The 13,154-nt window shown below is 39.4% G+C and overlaps 1 protein-coding gene across 11 annotated transcripts in view; it reads right to left on the reverse strand.

The window, feature by feature from the left end:
* The window catches only part of gapvd1 (GTPase activating protein and VPS9 domains 1), a 141,315-nt gene that overhangs the window by 113,446 nt on the left and 14,715 nt on the right, over positions 1–13,154 (reverse strand). For 8 of the 11 annotated variants that reach the window (XM_068012475.1, XM_068012471.1, XM_068012473.1 and 5 more), the window contains one exon: positions 6,323–6,534. In XM_068012475.1, the coding sequence (XP_067868576.1) occupies positions 6,323–6,507 (185 nt within the window). In that variant the 5' untranslated portion in view covers positions 6,508–6,534. Of the gene's footprint in view, positions 1–6,322; positions 6,535–12,611; positions 12,707–13,154 lie in introns of all 11 variants that reach the window. The other 3 variants (XM_068012469.1, XM_068012465.1, XM_068012466.1) reach the window with 2 other exon arrangements.

Consider the following 13,154-nt stretch of genomic DNA (forward strand, 5'->3'; position numbering starts at 1 on the left):
AGGAAGGATGTAAATGCGTTGGAGGCAGTACAGAGAACGTTTACTGGACTAAAACCTGGAAAGGGAGGACTGTCTTACGAGGAAAGATTGGTCAGGCTAGGCTCGTATCTGCTGGAATTTAGAATAGTAAGAAGCGACTTGATTGAAACATAAAAGGTCCTAAGGGGTCTTGACAGGGTGGATGTGGAAAGGATGTTTCCCCTTGTGGGAGAATCTAGAACTAGGGGTCACTGTTTAAAAATAAGGGGTCGCCCATTTAAGACAGATCAGGAGAAATTTTTTCTCTGAGGGTTGTGAGTATTTGGAATTCTCTTCCTCAAAAGGCAGTGGAAGCACAGTCTTTGAATATTTTTAAGGCAGAGGTAGATAGATTCTTCATAAGCAAGAGGGTGGAAGGTTATCGGGGGTAGGTGGAAGTGGAGTAATCAGTTCAGCCATGAACTTATTGGATGGCAGAGCTGGCTCTAAGGGCAGAGTGGCCTACTCCTGCTCCTAATTCATATGTTTGTATGTAGGGGCTCTCAACCACTTTGTTGGGGTGGGGTGCGAGAATGGGAGGAGGCCATGGCCCCCTAGGGGGCCACAGGAAAGTGAAGGGGTCAGTCAAAAATGAAGCACAGAATGCTTAGAAAGCAGGCCTTACACAATCCACCTACATTTCTCTCATGAATTTTTAACCCTATGCTTGAATGCCATGAATTTTTAACCCTGTGCTCGAGTGGAACAACCATTCAATTCAGCCAACCAGTAATTGCTTCGCTGCTCATGTAGGGGCAAGAAAGCATACAGCTGCAACACATCATTGAACCTCGATCTGGTGCCCATTCCTCTGCTCCAAACCTGGATCTGGTGCCCAGCACCAGCATAAAGTCTCACATTAAGTAGAATTTTTTTAAATTGTGTAACTTAATTTTTATAGAGAAAAAGTAATTGTGTTGTGTTACAAGGGGCTCTGTGGATTTTTTTTTTATAAACACAGGAGGTGGGGGTGTAGAGGGGTGGGAACATTAGAAACAAAAAAATTTGAGAACCTCTGCCCTAAGGAATGTGGAGGGAGTACTGAAGCAAGAGTCTGACCTTCATTTCCAAGTTAAACATGATGGTTTTAGACCAGACCTATCGCAAATGAGTTGCAATACCTTTGTTATCAACTGGAAAATTATCATGGGTTGGTGTACATCATTGTATCATTTTAACCAATGATTATTTAGTTATAAAAGCAAAATACTGCAGATGCTGGAAATCTGAAATAAAAACAAGTAATACTGGAAATACTCAGCAGCTCTGGCAGCATCTGTGGAAAGAGAAGCAGAGTTAACGGTTCAGGTCAGTGACCCTTCTTTGGATTATTTAGTTATATTTGCCAACTAAAAAAGTTACTTACATAAATGGCTTACTTTGGTAAGCCATTTCTGTAAAATTGCAGTTAACTTTGTTATGAAAGTGCTTCTATTTTTAAAATTGTTTTTTTTTTTTTGAGGACTCCTATTTTAAAATTATGGACATTGGTTTATTTGGGAAAATTGAAAAGATTCCATGGATGTGTTTTTTGTTTTTACAAGGCTCACTGAAAGGTCTTGTTTGAAAACAAACCTGTACTGGATGTCACATGCTTTAAACTCAATAAACAGAAACCTTGGTGACTTGGGGAAGCTGTTTACACAGAAGTGACACGTCAATATTTATGGTGGTCAGGAGGTTTTGCTTTTGGGATATTGTTTTGGTTAAGTTGGGGACTGTGTTGAAAGCAGTTGGATTTGTAGCCTGCTGAAAAACACAGTGCTCCTCTTTCTCTACCTCTGAAAAAAAACCTTGTGAATCTGGTGCGTGTGAGCTAAAACCCTCGATGTCACCTTTCTCCTGAGACACTGCTGGAAGGTCTGCCAGATTAATTCTCAACATCAGGTGAAAAGAACTGTTCCAGAAAAGATCCCAGTGGCTTATCTACGTGTACTCGGACACCAGACTGTATGCCATTTTTGGGACACAACATCTCATCCTTTTTTTTCAAGAATTAAAGCATTTGGCCAAAGTATTCTTTTGGTCTTTTTTTTTTGTAAAAGAACTCTGCGGAGAATACTTTTTTTAAAAAACCTGGGTGTAAGCGTTTGTGTTGGATATTTAAAAAGGGGACTTTCAATCTCTATGTTAATGCTTTGTTTCTTTACTGGAAAAGTCTTGTTTTAAGAATAAACTGATAATTCTGTTGTTTATTAAAGAAACCTGGTTGATGCACTGTATTCTGAGATAAAGAGTAGAGTATATGATTGACCGTATCGGTAACTAGGTAAACATTTAAATATACGTTGTGACCTGTGGAGAAGTGGAACTAGAGAAAGACAATGCACTCCTCCCGCCTCAATCGTAACAACTTATGTTATGAACGCTGGACTTTGTAACATGATGCTACTTTAAAAAACAGACTTTTAATGTAATTTAAGATGGAGTCAGAAGTCAGGTGACCTCACATCCACACTGCTTAAAGCCAAGATAGAAATCTTTGTTACCAGGACAACAAAGATTGCAGATCAAAGACTATTTTTGAAAAGCAGAGACTACAGGGGTAGAACAGCTAAACAACAATGGGTTTCACCCTCCCAAGCTTTCAGATCGTAAAAAAGGAGTGTGATTCTGAGGATGCAAATATGCATGGCAGCTGCTAATACCTGGAAACAATGGAAAGCCCAAGTGGCTCTGCTGCAGCCAGACTTGTGGACTTTACATATTGGAAAAGGAAAAATGGGCTCTTGACTTTTGATTCCAGATTTTCTGAAGGCAGACAGGCCGCAAGAAAGGAGACCACCGATGGCAGCCTCAAGGGAGAGAGAGGGGGAATACCTGCTCTCAGGAAAAACGAATACAGCGAAAGGCTGCGAAGACTTGAACCTGTCTTGAAAGTTAAAGACTGTGGAGAAGAAAAGAACAGGATCATCAGGATCATCTTATTCACGGACATCCAGGTCAAAAGTGCTCGGAGAAGTGAGCGAAGAGGACATTGACTGAGAAAGATCTGGGAGATCCAAGCCATTGCAACTGAGGGGAGTTTGGGAGTTTTAACCGCAAAGATTTTGCTGTCAAGGAGGACTGAGGCCAGGAATCCTGTGGCGAGTAACTCACCTCCCGACTCCCCAAAGCCTGTCCACCGTCTACAAGGCGGAAGTCAGGACTATGATGGAATACTCTCCACTTGCCTGGATGGCTGCAGCTCCAACAACACTCAAGAAGCTCGACACAATCCAGGACAAAGCAGCCCGCTTGATTGGCACCCCATTCACTCACTCCACTACCAACGCACAGTGGCAGCAGTGTTTACCATCTACAAGATGCACTGCAGCAACGTACCAAGGCTGCTTAGACAGCACCTTCCAAACCCTGACAGCTACCAACTAGTAGGTCAAGGGCAGCAAATGCATGGGAACATCACCACTTGCAAGTTCCCCTCAGAGTCACGCACCATCCTGACTTGGAACTATATCGCCGTTCCTTCACTGTTGCTGGGTCAAAATCCGGGAACTTCCTTCTTAACAGCACCGTGGGTGTACCTACCTCACATGGACTGCAGTGGTTCAAGAAAGCAGGTCACCACCACCTTCGAGGCCAATTAGGGATGGGCAATAAATGCTGGCCTAGCCAGCGACGCCCACATCCCATGAATGAATAAAAAAAATTAGCGCGGTGCAAGATTTTCAAGTGTTTTTTTTTATATACAAGTAAATGAAAATATTTCTTTTTGTAATTTGGGGTATCAACTACTTATAAAGTAGTATTTAGTTCAAGGGGATTTCATTTAGTTTACTTGTTATAATAAAAGTCTTAAAACTGAAATCTTATATAATTCTTGAAATTGGTTTGGAGAGCTCATATCTTGTATTTTAACATTAAGTCTCACTGAGGTAGTAACATTTACATTTACTCAGCACAGTTTTTTCTGCAGCACAGCTTTTTCTTGTAAAAAGTCTCGTTTTGAGTCTATCCCCCTACAACTTATGTGCAACATGATCCAAAAATCTGCTTTTAGATTTAAACAAGTATTAAACTGGGAAAGGTCATCAATTGACCTGTCTGTACGAATTCACTTTGAAAATTCTCTCAAACTGATAAGCCTCAATGATAACAATGAAGGCTGAGTGCCAGAACAGAACTTCTAAGTCCAAAAATGCAGCTTCAACCAAATCATTCTAGATCAAGTCAAAAGTAAAGCAGAAGTGACAAACCTACAGGTAAAATAAAAGTGTCATATTTTCATAGCCTCAATTTTTTAACCATTGCATCAAAAGATTCAGTAATATATACAAGGCATAACATTTACATGAGAAAATCTCCAAAAGACATTGCTGGCAAGCAGTTTCGAGTCATAGGGCTCTTGTTAAGTAACATCTTGCAAATAGTTCCTATGAACATCAGGTCTTGCAAGACTTGTTGTATATTACAAATGGATCTCATTTGGTGCTCAAAATTATGAGGGGCTTTGTTAAAATAAAGAAATATTGCTTCCACTGACAGGGGGGTCAGTAACCAAAAGACACAGATTTAAGATAAGTGGCAAAAAAAATTCAGGGGGTAAATGAGAATAATTTCTTGCTAAGTAGGTCATTATGAACTGGAATGCACCAAGGGTGGTAGAAGCAAATTGAATAGTAACTTCCAAAGACAATTGGATGTAGACTTGAAAATCATAAATTTGCAGGCTGCAGGGGGGATAAAAAAGCAGGGGAATGGAACTAATTGGATAGTTCCCTATATGAGCTGGCACAGACATGATAGGCTAAATGGCTTCCTCCTGTGCTGTATGTTTCTATGCCTACAGTTTAAAACTACTTAATTGGCTGTCAAGTGGTTTGTGGCATCCAGAGATCATGAAGGTACTATATGAAAGCAAGATTTTCTTTTACAGTGATTGATAGGATGTGCCCTTTATCTAAAACTACCATGTGTCTTTTCATGCTTTTCTCTGGCAATTTAAAATGTAAAGTACTATGTAAACATTTATAATGTTTCTCACAAATACTGACAACAGGAAATCAGGAAACGGGAGAGGAAGAGACACACACTAAAATTCAATCAAGCAACAAAATTCCAAAGTTTGGCTAAATTCAGATCAACTAGTTTTCAAGAATTGTTAATATTTAAAAGGTTTATAATACCAACACACAAAAGGTTAACTTCATGCATTCGGCCCCTTATGTTTCTCCATGGCATTTTTTTGTCAAACTGAAAGTATTCTTCAACTGGCCTCATGTTAGTTGTGGTCAAAAGTTAATTAGCTGTGAAAAAAAGCAATTATTCATTTCATAATGATTTGTGTTAGAGTTGCCAAGAAATCTACTTTTAATCTGGGAAGGAGTTTAATAGCTACATAGGAATGAATTGCTAGACAAAAAGAAAACCACAATCCATCGAGTTTGCTGTGTACCATTCGGGTAGTAATATCCTAGAATGCAAGGTCATAATCAACCTCTTAATTATTCTACAACAGACCCAAACATGAGATGAGCAAAACATTCAGAGCCATAGCTCCACATTTACATGATCCTCAGCATCCTACAGCATGCTGTACATATCATATGTTATGCCTTAGACACTTTACTTAGACACTATCACAAATTATTTTTTGAAATAAATCTAATTTGCATTTGAATTAATTTGTATTATCTACTTCCTCTGTCTCCTTAGGGAGTCTTGTGGCCATTTTATCCACAACTAGTTGGAAAAATGGTTTCCTAGAATATTGTCACTGGTGCATATTTAAAAAAATGTTAAATCCAAAAATCAGATTGGGGCTAGTACAAACAGGGCAGCACAGTGGCACAGTGGTTAGCACCGCAGCCTCACAGCTCCAGCGACCCGGGTTCAATTCTGGGTACTGCCTGTGTGGAGTTTGCAAGTTCTCCCTGTGTCTGCGTGGGTTTCCTCTGGGTGCTCCGGTTTCCTCCCACATGCCAAAAGACTTGCAGGTTGATAGGTTAATTGGCCATTATAAATTGCCCCAAGTATAGGTAGCTGGTAGGGAAATATAGGGACAGGTTGGGATGTGGTAGGAATATGGAATTAGTGTAGGATTAGTATAAATGGGTGGTTGATGGTCGGCACAGACTTGGTGGGCCGAAGGGCCTGTTTCAGTGCTGTATCACTAAACTAACCTAAACAAACAAGCCAAAATGAACTGATTGCTAATTAGCAAATATCAATACTGTATCAAGTAACTGACACTGATCACTGAAGTAATTTGCTAAAATTAAGATTCAGTTTTGTGTATTTTTTTAATTTTGCAGTCTTGTGTTTGTCTGTAGTTTTAAAACCATGACCTCTGCATTGATCTCACCTTGTTAGTATAAGGCGGTCCAGGTTAATTCGCTGCTGTTTTGCGATCCATGCTGAGCAGTACAGTTTTTCAGCAGTTTTCAGAACATCTGCATTTAACCGCTGAAGCAATTGCTTTTCAGAGTTCACATAAAGACGTTCTTGCTTGAGGTGATGGGCCAGAGTGTGAAGATCAGGCTTCACCATCTTCAAATGGCACAGGGTGTATACCTACTGAAGAAATAAAGATTGAGTTCCAGCTGGATGGGCACAAACTGAACAATTATGATTTGACAAACACAATTCAATGGAAGGATGGGAAGAGTCAGAGATGGATCATGTGAAGAGGAGAGAAGAATGGAAATTGGAAGCAAAGTTGAACTTTCCCAGTTCAGGGTGAGAGCAGGAGATGGACCGATACTGTCATCAACGTAACGAACAAAGAAGTGAAGGAGAGGGCCCACAGGACTGAAACAAGGAAAGTTGCACATATCCCACAAAAAGGCAGGCATAGCTAAGACCCATGGGGGTGCCCATAGTAACATCTTTTATTTGGAGGAAGCAAGTTGAGTTAAAGGAAAAGTTTTTCCAATGTGAGAATAACTTCAGCCAGGAGGAGGAGGGCGATGGTGGATGGGAACTGATTGGGCCTTTGTTCCAAGAAGAAGCAGAGAGCCCTCAGATCTCCCTGATGGGGGTGGAGATGTAGACAGAGTAGACATCCATGGTGAACAGACGACAGTTTTGGCCCAAACAATGGACTCAATTCCATTCTCCTAGTTACTCTCTCTTCGTGCACCCACTCTAATGTTGCAACCTCCCATACCAGGGCTTCTGATACATCTTCCTTTTTTCCTCAACCGAGGAGATGTCCCCACCCGGGGTGACAGGGGCATTGACCGCATCCGCCCCACTTACCATTATTCTGCTCTCACCTCGTCCCCTCCCTCCCAGAACCATGATAGGGTCCCCCTTGTCCTCACCCTCCATCTGACCAGCCTCCACGTTCAACAGATCATCCTCTGTCATTTCTGCCACCAAATACATCTCCCCTCCCCTTTCAGCATTCCAAAGGGACCGTTGCCTCCGTGACACATTGGCCCACTTTTCAATCAACTTCCCAATGCACTTTTCCAAGCAAGCGCAGGAGATGCAACACCCTCCCTTTCACCTCCTCACCATCCAAGGCCCCAAACTCTCCTCCCAGGTGAAACAACAATTTACATGTACTTCTCTCAATTTAGTATACTATATTCGCTGCTCACAATGCAGTCTGCTCTACATTGGAGACCAAAAGCAGACTGGGTGATTGCTTTGCAGAACCCCTCTGTTCAGTAGGCAAACTTGGCCCCAAGCTTCCAGTTGCCTGCCATTTTAATTCCCCACCTTGCTCCTACACGGACCTCTTTGTCCTTGGCCTTCTGCAGTGTTTCACTAAAGCTTAATGCAAGCACGAGGAACAGCATACCATCTTTCAATTAGGCACTTTACAGCCTTCTGGATTCAACATGGAGTTCAACAATTTCAGACCATAACCTCTACACCAATTTTGTTCCTTCTTCCTTTGCAGGTTTCGGTTTTAGTCACGTTTTTCCCTTGTTTTTGCTTTCGGACAGCAGCTATTCATCAGTCTGCCATTCACCTTCCTCTAGATCTTTTTTTCTTTACTTACCCTATTACCACTCCCTTTGGCCCTACACCAACCTTTTTGTCATTTAATCTTTCTTGTCCTCCGCCTTATCACAGACCTTGCCTTTTGTTCCTTTTACAACTTTCCCCCTTTCACTTGATAACAACCTTACATATCTAACTTTTCCCAGTTCTCATAAAAGATCAGCCTAAAACATTAATTCTGTTTCTCTTTTCACAGTTGCTGCCTGACCTGAGTAATTCTAGCATTTTCTGCTTTTATATTATATATACGGCTCTCTATTCCTCCAACCAAGTCACTTACAAACATAGTGCAAAGCTGCAGCCTCAGTACAAATCCCTGGGAGACACCATAAACCATATTCTGCCAATCTGCATACATACACATTATCTTTACTCTGTCTCCTACCTCCTAACCAATTCCTTGTTCAAGTCAATAGTTTGCCTCCAATTTCATGCACTCTCAACAACCAGACTGGCCATGTCTATGAGATGAATTAAAGTTATAAAATGAAACTAATTTAAATATATTTGGGGCAAGAATGGATGAATTGCAGAGAAAGAAAAAGTCAATAACAGAAGAAAACTGGATTAATCATGTCATTTGGGGCTTCCACTTGTTCCATTAAAAAAAAATCCTTGAATACGAAGCCTATGCTCAAACTAAAACTAGAAAGAAAAGTAACAGCAACTCAATGAATATGGTGTCACCATTAACAACATTTTCAGAAGTTTTACTACTGCTGGACTAATTCTTTTCACTGTCTCTGATATGCAAATCTGGGTAAAATTCAGACAGACTTGCATTTATATAGCACTTTTCATGACCACAGGATGTCTCAAAGCACTTTACAGCCAATTAAGTATTTATTTTGAAGTGTAGACACTGTTGTAATGTAGGAAACAGCAGCAAATTTTCACACAGCAAACTCCCACACACAGCAAGCGATAATGACTAGATAATCTATTTCTTTATGATGTTAAGGGATAAATATTGGCCAGAACACCAGGGAGAATACCTCTGTTGTTCTTTGAAAAGTGCCATGGGATCTTTCACATCAGTCTTAGAGGACGGAGGGGCCTCAGTTTAACGTCTCATCAGAAATATGGAAAAATTTGTTCCTGGCAATCTGCACAGCCCCATGAATATTCTCTGCCCATCATAGTTATGTTCAACTGTTGTGGTTTTCACACACAAGTTGTTTGCATTAGCACTGCCACGTACATATGTTGCATTGTTGCGACATATCCCTCATGGTGACCCAGTGGCCTAATGGATAAGGCATCAGCCTCTGAAGAGCAAGCCATTAAATGTTGTAGAAAGCAAAAGTCTTGGATGTAATAGGGATGTGATTCCAACTTTAAATAAAAAGCAAGTTTAGAGAAAAGCAGCTAATTATTCCTGTTTTTCTTTCATCACACAATTATAAAAGGTACTTCTTGAATCACTATTCCTTTTGTTTACATGATTGACAGCGCATTAGGTGAAGTTTTGTTTCTGGATTATTGTGCTCATCTGAATGCGAGACAAGGATGGGTCGGGTTGTGTTGACTGGACTCGGCAGAGCAAAACACACAATTCCAGTAACCAACATTGTTGCAACAGAAAAAGGAAAGATGTGACGGTTTTGACAATTCAACTTGCACTGTGAAACCAATGCAAAACAGATGTTAACATTATCAAGTCCTCACAAAGTTGATCATACTCAAAGTAAATTGGACATAAAACAGAATTTTAATAAATCCCTAACTATATATTAGCATCAATATCAGGAACACAACTTAGGTACAGCTCCTTACAAAATAAATGTTCCATCCTGAATGGGCCTTAAAGGTGGTTTGCATTGTTGTCACCAGAAGGGCGATTTTTATACACACATTTCTCTGTACTTTTAACACCAGATTTGTATAAAACGTTGTTAAAGCTTTTAGAACAGAGTAAAATACAAAGGTAAGCAACTGCATAAACCCCTACCTACTTCATTTTCCTTCTCCAAATAAAAACAAAACTCCCATTTTATGATTTTTCTCACAAAGGAACAAATTACTTCAATTAGAACGAAATGTCATTTCCACTTCCAACTTCCTTCATCCATTCCATAAATACTTCACCCACAGATCCTATTTCTTAGCACTTCCACCTGTCATTTTTGTAATTTTGCTTTATTGTCATACTGTCCGAGATGTTGAGAACCACTTGAAGTTCCTTTATGCCTGAACTGCCTCAGATGCGTATCATAGATCACTCATTATGTACTGATCCACTAGACTTGCTGTCCTTAACTAATATTTTTCTGAGGGGTGATATTTTCAGCTCTTATTTTGTGACAATAGAAATTGCACAATTTGGATCAACAAAACGATTTTAAAAAGTCCCAAGTATACAAATCAGCAATTTAGGTGGCTGTGAATTTCAGTACATTTGAAGATGGGCATAAAAGGAAACTATTCTACAGTGATTTAAACTGGAGAATCTTGTTACTGCAACAGTAAGGGACATGACATTCACTGTACTTACATTCACCCCACTTGGCGTCTAAGTCCTTTCTTCCTTCAGATGTCAATTATGAATAAAATTAATTATTCCAATAAATCTGACAGCACTGCCTCATTGACAAGTACAAAAATTCTACTCACACTTATAAATTGAATTTACATTTGCTAATCAATATTAGATCCTGGAATGTACTTTCCAAATGTGAAATAAACTGTTTAGTGCTAAGGGAAATGTGCAAAAAAAGAAAAAATTGGCCTCAAACCTTTTCCTGCTGCTCGAGGCTCAGAATCAATTGTGACTGGTACCAACCATTTAAAATAATTGAGCGAACACTAGCCTAAAAATCAACACTTATGATTGAAGAGTTAAGTCAATTAAAGTTGGGATAATTCAACATCAACCATGACCAAACTTTGTCGAATTTGAGAAAAATATAAAACTCTAAGATTTCAGGCCTTTTATCATTTAAAAAACACAAAGCAATGTTCCACTCCAAGCACAAGTTTTCAACTTGAAAATAACTTTAAGGCCTTGAAGAAAATTAAGCACTGCTAGACCACATATTGTCAGCAAACTGTGTAGTCTATCTGAACTTCACACAACCAATGTGTTATTATATTTGTGGTATCTGGGTTTAAATAAAGCTCAAAGAACAGCTCAGATATTAGTGAAAACAAACTAACATGGCACATTACAGAACAGTGAGACAAACTTCTGCATGCTTCGTCTGGTTAGACCCATGTACTTCTAGTTCTCCAATTACTCATCAAGTTGACTTCAGAAAAGTTTGGCTCCACTTACTGAGTTCTGCTTATAAGGGTCTCATTTAATTTCCCTGCTTAGAAGACTGCAATATGCATAATATACAGTGATAACTATTACAGTTACACTGGTGCGTAACTTCTCCAACTTCAGCTTATCAGTAGAATCAGTGCCAGATACGTGGATTCCCTTTGAAGGAGATTTATTTAATTAACCACTAAATAGACTGGTGCCAACTTAGATTTTAATTTTCTATTAGCAAGAAACATTTTGGCATTTTAGTAACCTTCAAATTTAATACACCAATCAGGGGCCTAAAGTTACAATTGTCACATGCAGTAAGTTGTCACTGTGCCTTCTTCTAAAAAGGTCGTCAACCTAAAACCTTAACTCTGTTTTGTTATTTTGCTCTCTCCACATATGCTACCTGACCTACTGAGTGTTTCCAGCAGTTTCTGTTTCTAACTTCAATGACAGACCATCCACGGATTCCGCTAAAGCAAACTATTTGGCTCATGTGTTATTGTCAATCAAGGTATGGGAAAGGAAAAGGAAAGAATGGAATGATTTACCTCTGCCCACTGCACGAAAACTAATTAAGGTGCTGTGCTTTATTTTCAGCTATTTGCATGTTGTGCCTGCTTGCTTAAAAAACTTGATTTGTTATTTGTAACCTAAAATATTCAGTCTATCAACATGAATTTTCCACCATCTGGAGACAGTAAGTGAGTACAAGGCATCTGAAATTATTTGCAGTTAACTTATCAGCAGTACAAGGAAGTTATTCTTCATCCCAGGCACACAACACTAACATATACAATGTGCAGGTCACACGCAGCTTATAGGAAGCTAGGCTTGCTTTTGACACAGGGCACAAAACAATATCTCATAAGAGCCTGAAAAACAACAATTTGATACACTAAGTCCGGAGATGTACAGTAGGCTATATAAATAAAAGGAAAGTAGGACTAGATTTTGTCAAGATTCCTTGCCAGTAGCATGTCATCAGTAGAACAAAGTGAAGGAGTGGAGTCCTCTTGCCTCTTCCTCATTTATATTTTTAACTAACACAAAAGTTAATGCGCTACAGAAACAGTAATTATAACCAAGTAGTATTATCCGAAATTAGATACAGAATAATTGTTCTACTTTTATGCCATCCAGTTCACAAATGCCAATTACAATTAAAGACCATAATCAGGTGAAAGTTCATCTAGTGCTTTTAGGTATTAACAAAATATGCTAACTTGTGAAAAAAAGTATGTATAAAACCAAGCTTTTGGTATCAGTAACAAATCAATTAACATTGAAAAATTGTTCAGACATATGGCTGAATGCAACGACTGGTCCCTGCTGGCCTGCTTTTGAAAAGAACCCAGAGGACAGAGGGAAAGTCACTTGCCAAGTTAGGTAAAAATCCACTCTGTTCTTCAGTTATTGCAGTAGCATAAGTTTTAGAGACACATCAACAGCAAACACAGATGGTTCCAAGTGCACCTATTTTCAAAAGGAACAGAGTTTAACTAAGGGAGGCTGAAGTTAAACTGTCATATATAGCTGTTGAATCAAATGTCAGAAATCAGGGGTGGGGGGGAGTAGCCAATAACACACAGAAAACTGAACACAAAATATTTAAGGAGACTGGTCAGTATCGTCAATTAGAACGCTGTCTTATCATTTTCAGGATCTGTTGCAGGATAAAACTACTCATAACTGGGCACAATTGGCATTGGAGTTATAAATCTCCACAAGAAGTGGGATATGGAGATATGTTACACTATGCATCGTAGGGGTGCTCTCCAGAGGTTGAGGTTTATGTTTGTTACTGAAGAGTAGCTTAAATATCACTCTGCATCAAGCCACGTTAAGAAAAATCATTACATTTGACCTGAGTGTACTGAAGATCAACAATGCATACCCAAAATTCTGGTGCAATTCATTTCTG

The sequence above is a fragment of the Heterodontus francisci genome, chromosome 32, assembly GCF_036365525.1.
Source record: "Heterodontus francisci isolate sHetFra1 chromosome 32, sHetFra1.hap1, whole genome shotgun sequence".
Lineage (NCBI taxonomy): Eukaryota > Metazoa > Chordata > Chondrichthyes > Heterodontiformes > Heterodontidae > Heterodontus > Heterodontus francisci.